Genomic DNA, 17604 nt, shown 5'->3' on the forward strand with positions numbered 1-17604 from the left:
GGTCATATCCGCTACAGAGTAAACTCAGCTTCTTAACGGCTGCTTCTCTCTCATGTGGAATGTTTTAACTTCTCGTGAAATATTTGTCATCGACCGTTTGAGGTTCTCCGATACTTAGGCGGAGCATGAACGCATCTCGAATACGGCTGTTGAAGAAATTAACGTTAGCCGGTCAGCCAGGCAGCTAGCTACCGGTACCGGGAGGCGTACATTGTGAACACAGTCGGTATAGAAAGATGCTGCAGCTCGGAGATGAAGTCGCCCTTTACTCGGTGGTGTTCGTGTTGGTTCTGCTGGGCACCAGGAGCCCGGTGTGGACCATCGTCGTCACCGCCTCCCTCTACCTGTTCCTGGTGATGTTTCGCTTCCCTCAGGTGCCGGCTAGCCGAGCCCGGCAGGTGCTGCGACCGGCCGGAGGCGCCGCTGGCTCCGGCGGGGTGTCGGTGGTCGCACACCGGGGTGGCGGGCACGATGCACCGGAGAACACTATAGCAGCCATCCAGGAGGTGAGACTGGGGGTAGAGGAGGAGGGGGGATATTCTCCTTCTCATGCCCTAGGATGGTTTTCCTCACTGCACGGCATCTTGTCGGGTGGTTGCCACGGGTTACAAGGGACACACACCACTACAAGAGTGACAGCTGGGGGAGATAGTAACGTTTCATGTCACCTGCTCATCCCTGACAAAACAAAGTAAATGTCAAATTCCTGTGAGGTGGCAAGGTGTTAAATTTTATATAGCTGCAGCTGCTCTTGCCATGGTGCGGCTGTGTAAGAATATTCAATTCAACTATTGTCCCCAAGGGGAAATTCTCCTTGGTGCATAAAAACATGTAGACATAAATACATAAAAGTACATGAAACATAACAACAGCCACGAGTCAAGAGTCTAGAAGAAAATTCCTGTGAGGTGGCAAGGTGTTAAATTTGTGCTGTGAAATGGGGTGAGAAGATCAGGGAGGAAGAGCTGATGATGATGTTATGGTCTTTCCTTTTTTTTTTTTCAGTCCTCCAACATGGTGGCCTGTCCCTCATAACCACTGTCCAAACCTCTAGCCAAACCTAATCAAATCAGCACTCTTGACTTGTCATTATATTTCTGCGGTCCAAATATTAAGTGATAAATCTCTTTACTGTGATTCACTTGCACTGAAATGTCCTTACATTGAGCAGGCAAGCAGCATGCAGTATGTGACTGTTTCGACAGTCTGTTATTGCTGCATTAGTGTGTGAAATTGGCTTGTAAATCATGCAGCCTCTCATTAGCCTCCTACCTGTGCAGAATGCCCTCCCTCCTCCTTGCATTTTCATAATTTCCCAGCCTAGTTTTCACTCTCTGACCAAGCCACAGAAACAGATTATCACAAAAGTTTGGCGTTTTGTATTTACAGTTAGGGTTAATTATAATGTCTCAAGTGAGGTTAAAGCTAGGGTTCAGGCTCATAATCAATTTGTTAGGTGAAGATTATGGCAAATTCTTGCTTTGCAGCTTGGCCAGAAAGAAACTCTCCAAAAAGATCAGCCTTCCAACCCTCTCATCTATCCCCCCTTCGCTAGGCCAGTAAGAACGGGGCGGGCGGCGTGGAGTTGGACCTTGAGTTTTCGTCAGACGGCGTCCCCATCCTGATGCACGATGAGACTGTGGACCGGACCACCAACGGGTCGGGACCGCTCAGCCAGATGAGCTTCTCTGAGCTGAGCAAACTGGACGCAGCGGCCAAACATCGACTCAGGTGAGAGGGAAAGAGAAGGTTCGATATGCAAACACAAGCAGACAGACAGACAGACAGAAGGAAAAGATGAGACGGAAGCAGCCTTTTTGCAAAATGTCCCAACAATATCAAACTTTTTTTTGCCATCAAGGTGTGGCAGCAGGTAAGACGAGTCATGCTTCATTTCTGTGCTGACTGCTGGTCCAAGTATTGATGCTATAGGCTATTTTATTTTCCAGTGCCTTGTGATTAATGTGTTTGGTTGGAATGTGGCGTGATAGCCTGGCTACAGCGGCAGATCAGAGTGCTGATAGGCTGGTTTTATTAAATACTTTGTGCAATATTATAACCTTAGACTGAATAGATTGCTTTGGCGCTGATTGATTGTTCTGTAGAACTATATAACAATAAGATACTCTTATCTTGGGTGTGTTGACTTGGTTACTCATTCTTGATGAATACTGGGGGGCTTCCAAGCCATTTGTGATAAAAACAAAAGTGAAATGATACAAAAAAAAAACATGATGCTAAAAATAAACAGAAAGAAGAGACGCAAGTTGCTGATTTGTGCAGATGAGATAAAAAAGCACCCAAGGGGCTTCTAAAAACATCTCACTTCAAAACAAACAAAACGGTCACAAGAAATCAGGATGACAAGCAAAGACACAGCTGGATTAGACAGCAAAATCTAATGAGCAGAAACAACATGATGGAAAATGGTAGAACAACAATAAGTTGTCTATAAAATGCATCAGTGGGCATTCAGCTAATGCTCGATCCAGAGCGACTGACAGTGAGTGTAACAGTGAACTTCATTTGTTAGATCACCAACATTACAAGCAGTCAGTAGTAAGGAGTGCCAGGGTCAGAGCCACAGTGCCCTTAATGAATGAATGGAAGATAAAAACACTAGGAAAAGACATAAGAAAAAGAACTAGAAAAAAATCTGTTTAGAAGATGTAGAAGGGAATTTTTGAAGATATGAGCAAATGAGACAGAGCACAGGAGGACGATATGGAAGAGATATGGAGAAAACAACAGATACAGATCAGGAGTGTTCTCGTGACATTTATCACATGCATTTCATCATGATGCATGCACAAATGCAAAGGTGTGTGTGATGTCTTCTCCAGTTAACACCAGTAAGCAGACTGTTGTGTTGGTGATCTCAGAATTTAAGCTTATTCTACTATGCCATTTAAAGTCACTCTTCATCCGAGTCTGAAATAAAGAATGTAATCTAACTGTAAAATATCTAAACTGTCTAGGAATATTGATGTCTTTGGAAAGCTGACATGTGCATCTGACTTTTATTGTCAGAGTGAGTGGCCGGAGATAGCACTGTAACATCTGTGTTGTTTACTATGAACCCCTCCTCCTCCTCCTCCTCCTCCTCCTCCTCCTCCAGGGACAAGTTTGCAGGGCAGAAGGTCCCAACTCTTGAGGAAGCAGTGGAGGAATGCATCAAACTGCAGCTCACCATCTACTTTGATGTCAAAGGTCATCCAGACGAGGTGCAGCCAATCACAAGACTCGATATCTGGAGTCTGTCTGCCATACTTCTTGATTTAGTTGATTTAGTTGATTTAGTTGATTTATAGCAAGTCAGCATTGCATATTGATCAGAAAAATGTCAGAGACAGGCTTGATCGCTTCTCATGTTGAGGAGCAATGTTTTTCAGACAAAAATATTTTCAGGACAAAAAAAAGCAAATGAAACAGTATTTTATTCCAGTATTTTGCACGGTGATATATTACCTCTTCACTAGACGTTTCTGTTAGATCTCTACTCTAATTAGCTAGCTTACTCATTCTATTGTGAAAATGCGACTTTATTATTTGTGTCAGTTACAGGCTACTATAAGCTGAGCCAGAGACCTGTTGATGTTGTTGCAATCCCTTGGTCGTCAATAGGTGTTGAAAAAAGTCGTAAATTACTTAATGCCCCTTTAACTGCCATTTCATTCTGCAGTGTTAGCTAAAATATTTAATGGCTAGTCCTTCAGTATGCATCAGTGTGTCTTTAACCACTTAATGATTGACAAGTGGTCTGTTAATCAGCATATTTTAAGAGCAGTTAAAGGAATGCAGAGCTGTAGTGGTGGTCATTGTTTCAGGCACTGATGTACTTGTTCAGGGCCCAGAGCAGTGTTTCTACAGTTACACAGCTGCTGGGTCTGAGAGGAACACACACAGACACAAACACTCACACACACACTGCAAACACACGACTGATATACAACAGCCATGTGTCTCTCTTCCCCTCCCAGGCAGCTGCAGCCCTTAAAGACTTGTACAAGAAACATCCAGTTCTCTACAACAGCAGCGTCGTCTGCTCCTTCGAGCCCAAAGTCATCTACAGGGTAAGAGGGGGCTTCCCAGTGTGCAAGGGGTTAATGGGAGTAAGTGTTACATGCTAAGGTCAGGGGTCACCAAATCACTGATGGAACTGGCACTTCAAGAAACAAAGAAACAACAAAAAGAAAGAAAACATATAGGATTAAAACAGTGTAGCATTTGGTCTCTTTTTTTTCCCTCCCACTTTCTGATAGTTGACATACTGATGAAATATGGGTCTACATACTGTATGTCTCATGTGTTGTATTTCCTGGTTAAATAACGGTTAAATAAAAATAAAATTAAACATTTTTTACTTGTGTGTTGAGCAGCAGTAACCAACATTTAGTCTCCGGCTCTGTTCAGATGAGGCAGAGCGACCCGGAAGTGGTCACAGCGTTGACCCACAGGCCGTGGAGCCTGAGCCGGTTCGGAGACGGCGCCCCGCGTTTCTCGTCGCCATGGAAACACTATTGGACGACGCTGCTGGACATGGTGCTAGACTGGGCGCACCATCACGTGCTGTGGAAGCTCTGCGGCGTCTCGGCCTTCCTGATCCAGAAGAACTTCGTCTCGCCGTGAGTTTCTCCGACTGAACCCGTACACACTCATGCCTTTTCACAATTATTCTCTTATTTTAAATCTTGGAACTCACCAGTGTTTGTAGGGACTATAAAATTGTCAATTTAATCAAAATATTCCAGAGAGCTAATACTTTTATATTTGCTGTACTACACTCTTAAAAATGATGTGATGTCCCTGAAGAAACACGTGACTTTTCAACAAATCTGTAATTGTTTAGTGAGGGACAGTGCATCCTGTGTTATTTCAGGACAGCTTGTTAAAGATTATAGTTAATGCTAAATGTTTGAGGCAATACCGTGTTCTTATGTAAGCACGTATCCGATGAACCTTTCTTGAGACATAGTCAGTGTTGTCTGAGGTGACTGAGTCATCTGAGGTTGTCATTTTTCATTGTTCAACAACCTTCTGCTAGAAGAAATGTTAAGAGCCTCGGTAGCGTCAGAAAATAGTTGCTTCATAAGACAAACGTAAAGGAAAAAAACACCGTCTGATAATCTCACATTGTTATATATCGGCAATCTGTGATGCTCAGTGCATGCTGACAGTGCAGAGTCATTTTGTGATGAATTGTTGATATTTTTTGGTGAACCCACTTTCCCTCAACCTGCCTCATCTACTTCTACTTCAGTTAGTGATTTCCTACGTTTCCCGTTGCCCTTCAGCAATCCCCAGAGAAGAGGGTTCTCTGTGCTGTTTACACGTAGGAGAGTGCAACAGTGGCGCTAACGATAGCTTGGCAAGTTTTTCTAGTCGAAAAAAAGTGAGTGGAGAGAGAACAGTGCCGTGCCGTGCTGGGTCTCTTCTACGATGGATTTCTCCCTGTATGATTGTTGAACGTCGGTGCAAAATGGCGGCTCTAGAAAGAAGCTCTTGCTCTTTGATTCTGAGGGACTGACACCAAAACCTGATGTTTACTGTTGATGTTTTAGATAGTTGAACATTTTAATGCTATTTAAATCCATTGTAGCCGTGCTGGTTACTTCAGGTTGTCTATGTTTGGCCAGTTATCCACCAATAGCTGTTTTATAACTGTAATATGAAAGTGTTTTAGGGTGGATTCCACTAATATGGATGGTTCCTTAGTGGATTCTCATTATCACTCATGCCAGCAAGGACTATAGCTTACTCTCACAGTGAGTTCTTTTCCCCCATCTCAAACTGTGATTTCTGTGCTTGCTAGCATAATAGAGACATGCTAGCAAGCCAAATCAAACCTGTGCTTGTCTGTACTGTACTAATCACAAGCACTCCTACTTCAACAAACGATACTGCTCCTATCCTTTAACATTGCTATCCTGCCTCCTGTCTGCAGGGACTATGTGCAGTACTGGGCCCAGCGGGGGGTGGAGGTGGTGTCCTGGACCGTCAACACGGCGGTGGAGAAACAGTACTACCAGGAGCTGCTGCAAGTCAACTACATCACCGACAGCCTCCTGGAGGACTGTGACCCCCATTACTGACGTCAGCAGCACGCACCCAGGACATTATGTAAACACACACACACGCACATTAAAAAGATTTAGCCCGTATTAACAGAACACTTCACTGTCTACCCGTTACCCAATCGACGGCATCAGGTGCAGTAGAGGCTCTCATCCCGAGCACCTTCTAACATGGTTGTTCCTAGTGGGGATCAACCCGACTGACCTGATCCTGATTGGCAGTCTTTTGTGCCACACTGTAGTTGCCCAAGTTTTATCCCAACTGAATCATTTTCAGAATATGGCTCAAATCTGTTGTGGCATCCTTACATGCCTTCACAAACATTTCAGTACAATGTGTTGAAGTACATCGTTTGGACACCAGGCATCAGAAAACACACCTGTATCAAAGGTACTGTATTCACCAACTCAGGACTGCACTGATTGTTGCTCTTTTTTTTTTTTTTAAATTGGCCGTCTTTACTATCTTAATGTCTTCCAAAAACCTACACACTGCAATAACAGTCTTATGACTTTTACTCAGTAGAGGCCTGTCCCAGAATATCTGCAGAGTGGATACAGATGAAGGGAGGCCATGCTGGAGGAGTAGCAACAATTTTACTTTTTTTTGGTAGCATTTTAGCTTTCCTTTTGTTGCCACTCCTCCAACATGGTGGTGGTGCGACCCTCGTAACCACTAGTGATCACTCTCTAAATATTCTGTCACACGCCACAAGAATCAGAATCACTTTCAAGTCCGATAAACGTACAAGAACTTTTCTTGGTGGCATTGGTGCAGACATATCTACAAATTATATAGTAACACAGAATATAGTGACGCATGGTACACTGGTGCATACAGCATAGGACAAGCAATACAGTAGATTGGAATAAGGAAGTACGGAGTGTACGGAAATAAAGATGGCGTGAGATTGTATGAGGCTTTGTTCTCTAAGTGCAATAAAAGGGCAGGAATTTGTCTTGGTGGTCTTGGTACAGAGACTTATTGACAACTTACCTAGTGAATACAATACATACGGACTCCTGGGACAAGAGCAGCAGGACCTCACATACAGTGCAAAGGGATAGTTAAGTATTCTTGTCCTAGTCGGTGTAAGACATGAACAACAGACTAGACAGACGGACAGCGCTCTAGAATAAGGAAGGAAGGAAGCCTGTTTACTACCAGACTGCCATATCAGCAAGCTGTGAACGACTGAACGCCTCCGGATCCAAATATCGACCTCATCTGTATCTGCACTTGATCTGACCTTTATTTTAGTGCAGTGGACAACTTTTAAAAGATATTAGAAACTTAAATGCTAATCTCATACTTATCAACACAAATAAGGAAAAAAGGGACTTATTTCCACTGTGGTCATTGGTCATAAAAACAGAAAACATGCAAGAAGAAGAGGGGAGGGGGGGGAAATGTTATATAATCCAAGAATTTAAATCACCAACTATCCTTTAAAAAGCACCATAATTTTTCATTTTTTTGCTCTCATTTTGTAAAAATATGTCACATTTTCAAATGATGGATATCATTTTGGAGTCAAACTTTTCACATTTTGATTGAATGAATCTGATTCTGTTTGAAGTAGCCTATTTTCTGGCAGCTCCATCGTCAGGAGAGGGACAACTGAGACAGTAGATTTGGGCCCTCAGGACACCAAAGTGATGAAGACAAAATGGAGACAACATTTGCCGTTGAGTGGATGCTTTTTGTGTAAACATTTTTAGCCGTGGTTGGAATCGCACCCCTAACCCCATCAGTTTTAGTGCCATGCTCTACTTTCTGAGCCACACAGCTCCACCGGTATTTTCACAAGTCCTGCACAGAGTCTGTGATCTCGGGTTTTGCCCCCTGAGTCCAGGAAATACTTTTGGCATCCGTGCTCCGAGCACAAAGTGCATTCACCCAAATCACACACACACACAATCAGGGGAAAAAACAATAAAATGTCTTAAAAATTGTGAACTTTTTTGTTGGCTCAAGGAATTGGCTCAAGGAAAAGTCATGAAGGAAAGTCATGTGGAAGAGCAACATTTACCTTTCACCTTTAGGATCATAGTCATATCTTAAATCTTTTAAGTCTCAGTAACTTATCTTGAATCTTCTGTTACAGTTGGTTCGGGTCACATGTCATGCTTTGTGCCTCTAATACCGTCTTTGTTCCAGCTGGTACTGACTATTAATACACCGAAACAAACAAGAGCCTCGCTCCTTGGCCTTGAAACAGAGTTAACTTGTAGCAGTGAAATGGTCAGTACAAGCTGCAACAATGATAGTTATGTGAGGTACAAAGCAGACGTGGGGAGTCAAGTCACATGACTTGGACGCGAGTCAGACTCGAGTCACAACTTTAATTACTTGAGTCTTGACTTTAGAGAGACTTGACTTGGCTTCTGGTGACTTGGGACTTGACTTTGACTTGTACTTTGATGACTTGAAAAGGTTTCTAAAGTCTTGACAAAAGATCTTGTGTTTGTGTGAATGATTGAAAGTGATGAGATTTGTTCCACCAGACAAATTCATTTTAATTGTTTTCTGAATTTGTATGGAATGATTGAATTTATTGAAGTTGAAACTGATTATAGAAATCAAACTCATGATGCTCTTACCAGGTTTTTATCCTATTAAAACCATATTGCATTGAAAAGTCCTACATATTTAGTTTTCTTTAAGATATTAAATTGATGCTGGACTCTTGATTTGTTCTGACTTGACTTGGTAATCTACATTTAGACTTGGGACTTAACTTGAGACTTGTGCCTCAGGACTTGAGACTGATTTGGGACTCGAGCAAAGTTGACTTGGTCACACCTCTGGTACAAAGCATATGTATGCAGTAAAGAAGCTGTAGCCTACTGTTGGACACTGAACCAGAGCTGAGTCCTCTTTTCCTCAACAGGGACATTTTGAAAGCTGATATATTTTAATTTAAAATCCAGCCATCATTGACCGCAGCTCGGCCTTTCTAGTGTTAATGACAAACCCAGTGGACTGTTGATCATTAGCCTCATGGCCCGGACACTCGGGTTGTTGACCCAGATAGTGCAGATGCACAGGGGAAGTGTCGGCGGGTATCACCTGGATAAGCCTGTCTGAGCCGCTTCATGTCACGGCTGATCTTCGGTTACCAAACGAGTCTCCTCAGCTCACACCGCGGTCTGTCGCTCACGTGATTTGTACCCTAACCAAACAGACCTGTCCTAGCCTAATCCTATAATACATTTTAGATGGATATGAAAATATCAGCAAAATGATACGTTCTTATAGGAAAATTCAGTGGTACCCAGTGGTGGAAAGAGTTGTAGAATGTCCTACTGGAGGTATTGGTACTTTGCTGAAATACTTCAAACTACTGCTGTAAAAATCTACTCAAATAAAAGTAAAAAGCAGCTCGTTTAAAATGTACTCAGAATACAAGTTACTGAGTTACTTTTTAGAAAAGAGAACATTGTTAGCTAACTAGAATCTTTTAATTGGAAAAATTTGAAATGAAAAACAGGGTTAGGAGAGCCACACATCTTGTACTCTGTAATGAATGTGATGTAAAATGTAGCGAAGTACAATTCTTCAGCAAAAATGTAGCCTAGAAGTAAAAGTAAAATAACTGACTTGAAAAAAGTACTCAAAGAGTACAAGTACACAAAAAAGCTACACAATTACAGTAACGTGAGTAATTTTAATTAGTTTGGTATGATAAGGTTATTATTTTTAATTTGAGCGCCACAGACACGCTATAAGTCCCTAATGGAATATAGGAATGTAATAGTGGATTTTCGTTTAGATGTGTCCCTGTTATTATCTAACTATTAATTAGGTTTGCACAGACTGAAATGTGCACGAGCTCCTGATAGCGCAGGTCTAGACTCTGAAGTGTTGAATTAGTTGCATAATGCCCGCAGTCTCAAATATTTGACTTCAGTTTTTAGCCTATTACTATAAACAAGCTTATCTATCTGAGCGTTTGGTTTAATGGGTGAAAGGTGAGCGGCGCCCCGCCTCCAAATCCCCTTCTGGGGGCGTGGGGTGACGTCACTCGGGGTTGCCCGGCGTGGCGCTGCTACGTCAAGACGGACCGGAGATGACCGGAGCAAGACCGGAAATTGGGAGATTTTGCCTTCAAAATAAAAGCGTAACATTTGTCTGTGGGGGAGGGAGAACAATAAGTGCTGGGGTGTAGAGAACAACAAATTCCTATCAGAATACACAGTGGAATTGTTAGATTAAATATGGAGTCAAAAAAATGCTGTAAAATAGACATGGTACTTGGTCAAAGGATGAATGTGCTCTACATAGGTTAGATGGGTAAATTTAAGGCGAAATTACTATTTGATGACTTTAGAAACATGCAATTAAACATAGAAGGGTGTCTACTACTAATTACAGTATCCTGCAGAATAAGCTACGACTGAAATTCCCAGTGCTTTGTTCTTGATGTATATATTGGGCTCCCAAAAATTGTCAAAGCAGCCTTCTTACTGGTTATGGAATTTATTGAATAGGACATTTTGGGAGGTGTAGCCTAATCCAGAGAAGGAAAGTTAGGCAATGTGATAAATTCTCTGAGGAAGTTGGGAAATATCAGGGAATTTTACACATGGATTACTTTACAGGAATAGTCTGTAACCAGAATGTATCTGACAGTTTGTTTCACACATTCAATGCATTAGATGGTGGCGTTGAGTGTTTACGCCTTTAAATGTTTTCTGAGATGGAAAACGGTGACAAACCCAAAAGGAATACGATTTTTTTTTACTCTGCTCTGACTTGGGGATGGAAAGTCATGGAATTTTATATTAGAAAATTCAAACTTTCCCAGTCATATTTACCACTTTCTTTGGTAGTTTATGCGCAATCATGCCGTAATTACAGTATTTCCAAGGCAGCTGCCAAACCAACTTGGGAAGATGTCTACTTTCCTGTAAAAGTCAATTTACTTTTAACCCATTAATAGTGGTGAAATTACTCTTAAAAGCTATACGGACGGTGCAGCGTGCAACCAACACATTTTCACCCATCATTATTTTATTTTGAAAACGCTGACCGGACGTCCCGCGTTTCACCCTCTCTGGCTTGACACCGGTCGAGCATGGTAGGTATCTGTCCTGATGAAACCAACGCGTGCGGTGCCCTTTACCCTGGCAGAAAGGTACTGTCAGTCCCGGAGCATCAGCGGAGGTGAGAGGACTGTGTTTCCGCTCAGGAGTGACATCGGACGGAAGGAGCGCAGCGCAGTGTCGGTGATCCCGAGCATGTGGAGCCGCTTTCTCCTTGGATGACCTACAGGCCACCTTCTGCAGGAGCAGCGGGCATCGGGTTATTAAAGCAAACACCTGCTGGTGAGGAGCGACGGCAGGGCACGGATTCATTACACCGGGCACCGAGTCAACAGTCAGCCGCTTGCAGGCTTCAGGCCGACCCGGGACCAGCTGACCTGGAAAAAAACACGCTGCAATATTATTATTTTTTCCATCGTGGCTGCGTCAGGAGGAGCGGACACGAGACTGGGGGATTGCATCAGTGTATAATAACAGTTGACAGTGTGCACTTATCACCCGACAAAGTGACAGGACGGGCTTTTTAAAAAAAAAAAATATAGACACCACTGAAGTTTTGGGGTTCACATGATGTACACAATCACCAGAGGTCCCAGTAAACTTGTTACACAACGGAGGACAGGTGAGCAGCTACACAAACCAGTCACATATGATGCAATGTTGCACTGAGATGAATGACATGGGGGAAACTTGGGATTTCTGTATTATAAGGTGCAATATCTGCAATGCAAGTAGCCTATAGTCGACGTGAACCTACAGTATATAACCGCTGGAATTGTCTCTTTAGGTCCCACGCAACAGATTGAGAGTAAAACCAACGACTTGAAGCTTAAATCGACATCTTGGCTCACGTCAAAGTAAGTAGAAATCAGCTGTTTTCTGTCCTTGTTATTATTATTTTTTTTAATGCGTTTACAGGCTGCTGGGCAGCAGCATGGGCCCAAAATATCCAACACGTGCGCTGTGATCACGTAACGTCGATGTGACTTTTAGGTAACATCACTAGATCCATTATCGGACACGGTAACAACACAGCTATTGCTTTCAATTTTGTCGGCACAACAGCGAGCCAACCGCAGATTAACAATGTCAAAGTAGTTCTCGCTTGTTTATATAACCTACACCCGTTTTCACCAGGCCTGCCTTGGGCAAAGTAGAGAGCGCGACGTTGATTCCTGTCCGGTTGCATTTTTGACGGTTGAACTCCGATTGAGGTGACACGACAACAACCGTTAACTGTTAGCTTCTCAGCCCGGCGGTACCGTCCATAACCGTGACCTTGGCAGGTTAGCTGTCGGCCCTGCTACCTGTGACCGTTTGTTTAGTGTCTGAGGCCGGCGGGTCGTTGACCGGGACCCGGCCTGCCGTGCTGGGGGTTTGGTTTTAAATGCCATGCTATTGCTATATCGCTCTGCAGTACGTTCACCATCATAACAATTCAAGCAAGGTCTAGCTCGTTTTCTGGGGGTTGTTGAAAGGCATTCTGGGAAATGTACCAACATACACCAAGTAAATGACAACACTCCTGGAATGCATTGATCATCACAGATTGATGATATCAGTGTAAGAATATCTGAGCGTTGATACATGAATGACAACAAAGTGACAAAATATGACTGAGATTCCCACCCAGTGAGGGGAAGTGAAGGCATCTCACCATTAGCATTAATGTTAAGAAGCCCTCTGTCACCTCAGACTCAGCCTGTCTTCACTTATTTTGAGTTTCAGTGAAGCGTATAACATAACACTAGTGTTGTCATTGAGATGTCTTTCTGATTTTGGTTGTCAGACAATTGCATGGCTGTAAAAAAAATATTTGATTCAGGGTTTCAAAATGCTAACAGTCCAGGAATTATGTCACATAGTTTAACAACAGGCTAAACACTAGGTAATATTGTGAGTCTCCTTCCCGTAGTCAGTTTTGAAAATGCAAGAGTTGCTGTGCAGCTTTAACTTCATAGATTAAATATAAAGTGAAACTACAGCTGTAAAATAGATACTAAAAAGATTACATTGTATTATGATACATGGTGAAATGATGAAAAAGTGCCTTGGATGGGTAAATGTAAGATAAAAACATTTGATGACCAACCCCCCCCCCAAAAAAAAAAACACACAAGAAAACAAAACACAGAGAAATTTTGTACTTTCCATAAAAATTCCATTTCAGCCCTAAAAGCTAAACACTAACTTGAGGTTATAAAAGGACAGTACCTGGTGTTAAGTCAACCAAAATCTGGCATCCAGCACAAGGTTAATGCAAAAGCCTATCAGCCAACTGAAGTTAACCAGCAACTGGCTATCAGTACTCAAAATGCTGATTTCCCTTACCTGTGATGTGTCAGCATGTTTCTTGCAGACAGAGTGAAATAAAGGGGATCAATTTGCAAAGCCATAACCAAATCCCCTCTACTACTTGGAGCCCAACTCTTGTATTTTGTTGTGATGTTGATTTATCCCCTAGTGAACACTTTCCCACCAGCCATGCTTTCTCTCACTAACCCCCTCTCTCTCTGAATTGTCCAGCTCTCCGCCTCCTAAGATCGTGTTCAATCGTCTGAACGGGAAGCGCTACCACACTGCAGCCGCGCAGAAGGCCGACGGCCCCGCGGAAGGATTCACTCCTGCACACGAAGAGAACGTCAGATTTGTCTATGAAGGTGAGGCGGGCGCAGGATAGAGGTTTAGTTTCAGATCTGTGGGACTCTACTGGTCTCTGAGCGGGAAATTCATCTAGCAGAAGTTATCAAAAAGAGGGAGGCAGCACACAACATTACAGCATACATCACCAGTGAAACCTGTAACCCGCTGTCACCCCAAGGCTAAAGTTGTCACAGCCCCCTAGCAGTGACAAATGAGCGGTTGAAGGACTTGATGCACAGTGTGTGTGTGTGTGTGTGTGTGTGTGTGGTTCAATGCACTCACACTGAAGGGATTCACAAATGAGGATTAAGGTGGCACTGCATGAGGCCGTTAACCTCTTGAACTTTCCCCTTAAATTTCCCCTTAACGTCACTTGGAAGTTACAAAGGAGTTTCTCCCGTACTGTACGACAAAGTCACATACATATTCTACATACATATTTTGTCTCTGCTTGTCCCAACGCTTCATTGAAGCTATATCACGCTTATATTGAGTGAAATATTCAAAGCCAAGATCCTATTTTTTTATGGCTGCACCATTACATCAAATGGGAAAAAAATCTAGATGTCTTGCACATCATTTTAGCCACATTTCCCTGTAATTCAGCATGACATATTTTATATCTTTAGAAACCTTGGGATCCTGACTAGAATTTAAAATAAAGTTTTGTGGGTTTGAACAAAGCTCAGCCGCGCAGCATGCGTCTCTAATGACAGACCCACCGGTGGGACAGGCAGGGTGCAAGAGGTTTTAAGAAACTGCTGCTGCCCATAGAGAGTGAGTCAGCGGAGAGAAGATTGCTAATAGTCACGAACGCACCAAGCATTCAAAAGAATCCGAGCGCACAAGTAGTCTTTCTGTCATGCAGTTTACCCAGCATGCCTTAGTGCTCGCTAATACTTTCATGCCCTGGTGAAAATGAATGACTTGCAGAGCTGAATCAGCATGAAGCAGCACCTATGTTACTCTTGGATCGCTGCCAGACAAGACCCTTTTGTGACCAGAGATTCAGTTTGAGAACAGCTGCTCGCCCAAAGAAAACCCCCATCAGTCTCTCATGCAACAGCCTTTATCTGCAAGTTGCTTTCAGATAACACACACACACACACACACACAGAAATGTCTGTGTTCTTCATATTTGACTTCCAAAAACTAGCTGTAGGGATATGTGCTGTACATGCTCTAGGTTAATGGCCTGTAGCTGAAAGTGTAAGTGTGTGTGTGTGTGTGTGTGTTTTTGAGTTGAACACCCTTCCAAGGACCCAGAACCTTCAGTGTTATCTGTGTGTGAAGCTGAAGGCCTTCGCTCAGGCTGATAAACACTCCGCCGGCCGGTCTGGCCCGCCTCCAAGGCCGCTGGGCTGCCTTATTTTCACTTGAGTTGTGCGTGCAAATTTACTTCATATTTCCGTTTTCCTACAAATGGAACCTACTGTGCAAAACTAGTCACTTAACCTCACGAGTCAGTGTGCCTGTGTGTTGTTGATTTGATACAGCAGACACTTTTTAATTTATTTTTTAGGAATGGGAAATCCAATATATCGCAATACGAAAATGTGATGATACGTATCGTGGGGCAGAAAAATGAATCGCGATATTAGCTACATTTTATTCTACTGTAGTAATCATAAATGAGGCGACTTGACCATCACAATTTCACAAGCTGTCCATCGAAATTATATTATTTGCACTTTGTAATGACACTTTTAAATTGTTTACATTCTAGCAAGACAATGCCATTGCTAGAAAGATTTGTGTCTCAAAAATCAACATAATTCTGCACAGTCAGACTTGTCATTGAACTTTTATTTATTACATCGTATCGTGGTTGTATCGCATCCCTATATAAATGTGAGTCAGGGATGTGATCAAAAACAAGAGGGGGGGGAACAAGACCAGGAAAATGGCTTTTGTCTCAAGAATTAAAACCACACCCCTGTTGAGTGAATATGCATTTATGTAAGCAAGTGTAGGCTATACTGTGTGTTTCTCTAACCCCGGTGTGTCTGTCCCTGCGCAGCGTGGCAGGAGGTGGAGCAGCAGCTGGGGGACGGGGCGGGGGCCGGCGGGGAGCCAGCCGGCACCCAGGGGCCCGTCCAGTACACCGAGAAGACCCCCAGTCCTGTGATGAAGAGTAAGCACCTCAGTCACTCTCTCTCTCTCTCCTACACTGGGATGATTTCCTTGATTGACATACAATTCCCAATCATTCGTTTTCCTGCATGCTTTGCGTTCTTGATCGTATCTCAGTTTGCACCAGTCTCCATTTTGTTTTGCTAAAATACTCCAGAGAAGAAAGGGAAGACGCTGTAAATCTGACTTTATGGCATCTAATCTCACTATACACACTTTTTTTATGGCATCCTTGCACATAAAAGTGTAACCCCCTGAACTCTCACACTGTAATTTAACCATGTGGTTTTTTTTGATTGGTTATTTAAACAGTGAAAGCTGAATGGCTGCTCTCATTTCTGTCTGTGAATCACATGCCAAGTGTCTTGTGTTCTCCGCTTTATCTGTAGCCAGAGGAAAAGTGTTGTAATAGTTAGTCGGCTTTAATTTTTAACTGGTCATGTCTGAGAGAAACTGGCCGCTCTAGATAAACCTGCTCTGGCTGCTGATTGTACCCGTCCTGTCACGACTCGCCCACACCTGTCTGCTCCTGTTCCCTCTGTGGCTCTCTGTCCTCAAAGGTCATGGCAGGGTCTCTCAGGATTTACATAAAAACAAAATGTCTGATTTTTTTTTTTTAAATGAAAGAGGATCTGAGGCACTCTGTTGGGACCAACAAAAGTTAAAAGCCTTTTTATTTAAAGTTAAAAGTTAAAAAAACTGACCGACTTGTTCCAGATGTGAAATGAAGGCTTTTAACTTTTGTTCATCACACATCTGATTTTTAATACATTCTGTTAGTATTTCCCCCCCCTCCCTTGTCTGATTTTTAACTGTTGGTGGCACAGATCTGAATTTCTCATAAATGTCCTCATGGGGAGAAAACATCAGATGTGCACCGCAAATTTTCACATCAGATTTTCTTTTCATTTCCCATTTTGTGAAAACAATTCTACCATTGTTCATGATGTTGTCATTTAGATTCCGTTATTCAGTGTAGTGGTGTGTCAGCATGTCATTTTATTTATTTTTTTCCATCTTTTATTTGAGGTTAGATGTTTATCGGCCCCTTGGGATTTTGTTTTTCTCGCCTGCACAAATGCATCTCTCCTTTCTGTTTGTCATGAACAAAAACCAAATCCATTCCATTAATACATTGTCCCTCCTCTTCTCGTTCCGTCTCTCTGCAGACTTTGTGCCCATAGACCTGGAGGAGTGGTGGGCTCAGCGTTTCCTTGCCAACATTGCCAACCTGTCATGATTGGGTGAGGCTTTGGGCTGGGGGAGGAGGGGCCGGGCGGTGCAGAGCCTCTCAGGCCTCGTAGGTCCAGCGGCGACAGCATCAAGAGGGCGGAGATGAGCCGAGTCCGTCTCCAGGGGCGACGGATCGTACGCACCTCGGACTCTTTGACGCCCTGCGCTTCACACTGCTGTAGAGAACGCTGGGTGCGCAACACGTAAAAACGCCCCCCTTGCAACAACGGCCTGACTGTGAACTCTGACGGTGTCGACTCGACGTTGCGCTGCCAAGAAGGATCCCTCTCTCTACTTGAATGACCTGTCAGATAGAAGATCTGAGATTTTTCTTCCAAGTGTTTAAGAACCTGCCTCCTTCCTCAAGTGTGCTCAGCTGTATGTATTTCTTGGCTGATCTTTGGATATAAAACTATTGAAGAGCAAAAAAAAAAAAAAAGTAAAAAGTTTTTCCAAGATTTTCCTGTGTGCT

At 43.1% G+C, this 17604-nt stretch overlaps 2 protein-coding genes across 2 annotated transcripts; both read left to right on the forward strand.

The window, feature by feature from the left end:
• The first annotated feature begins 29 nt into the window (after window positions 1–29).
• gde1 (glycerophosphodiester phosphodiesterase 1) lies at window positions 30–8140 on the forward strand. Its single transcript, XM_071896241.2, has 6 exons — window positions 30–506; window positions 1556–1731; window positions 3119–3224; window positions 3981–4073; window positions 4414–4625; window positions 5945–8140. The coding sequence occupies exons 1-6, from the start codon at window positions 237–239 to the stop codon at window positions 6090–6092; spliced, it is 1005 nt and encodes a 334-aa protein (XP_071752342.2). The 5' UTR covers window positions 30–236; the 3' UTR covers window positions 6093–8140.
• A 2911-nt stretch (window positions 8141–11051) lies between these two features.
• On the forward strand, window positions 11052–17583 carry mcrip2 (MAPK regulated corepressor interacting protein 2). The gene is made up of 5 exons (XM_071896269.2): window positions 11052–11745; window positions 11911–11980; window positions 13650–13783; window positions 15787–15900; window positions 17069–17583. Exons 1-5 carry the CDS (start codon window positions 11691–11693, stop codon window positions 17137–17139), a joined length of 444 nt encoding a protein of 147 aa, XP_071752370.1. The 5' UTR covers window positions 11052–11690; the 3' UTR covers window positions 17140–17583.
• The last annotated feature ends 21 nt before the right edge of the window (window positions 17584–17604 follow it).

Source organism: Centroberyx gerrardi, chromosome 3 (assembly GCF_048128805.1).
Source record: "Centroberyx gerrardi isolate f3 chromosome 3, fCenGer3.hap1.cur.20231027, whole genome shotgun sequence".
In the NCBI taxonomy this organism is placed as follows: Eukaryota; Metazoa; Chordata; class Actinopteri; order Beryciformes; family Berycidae; genus Centroberyx; species Centroberyx gerrardi.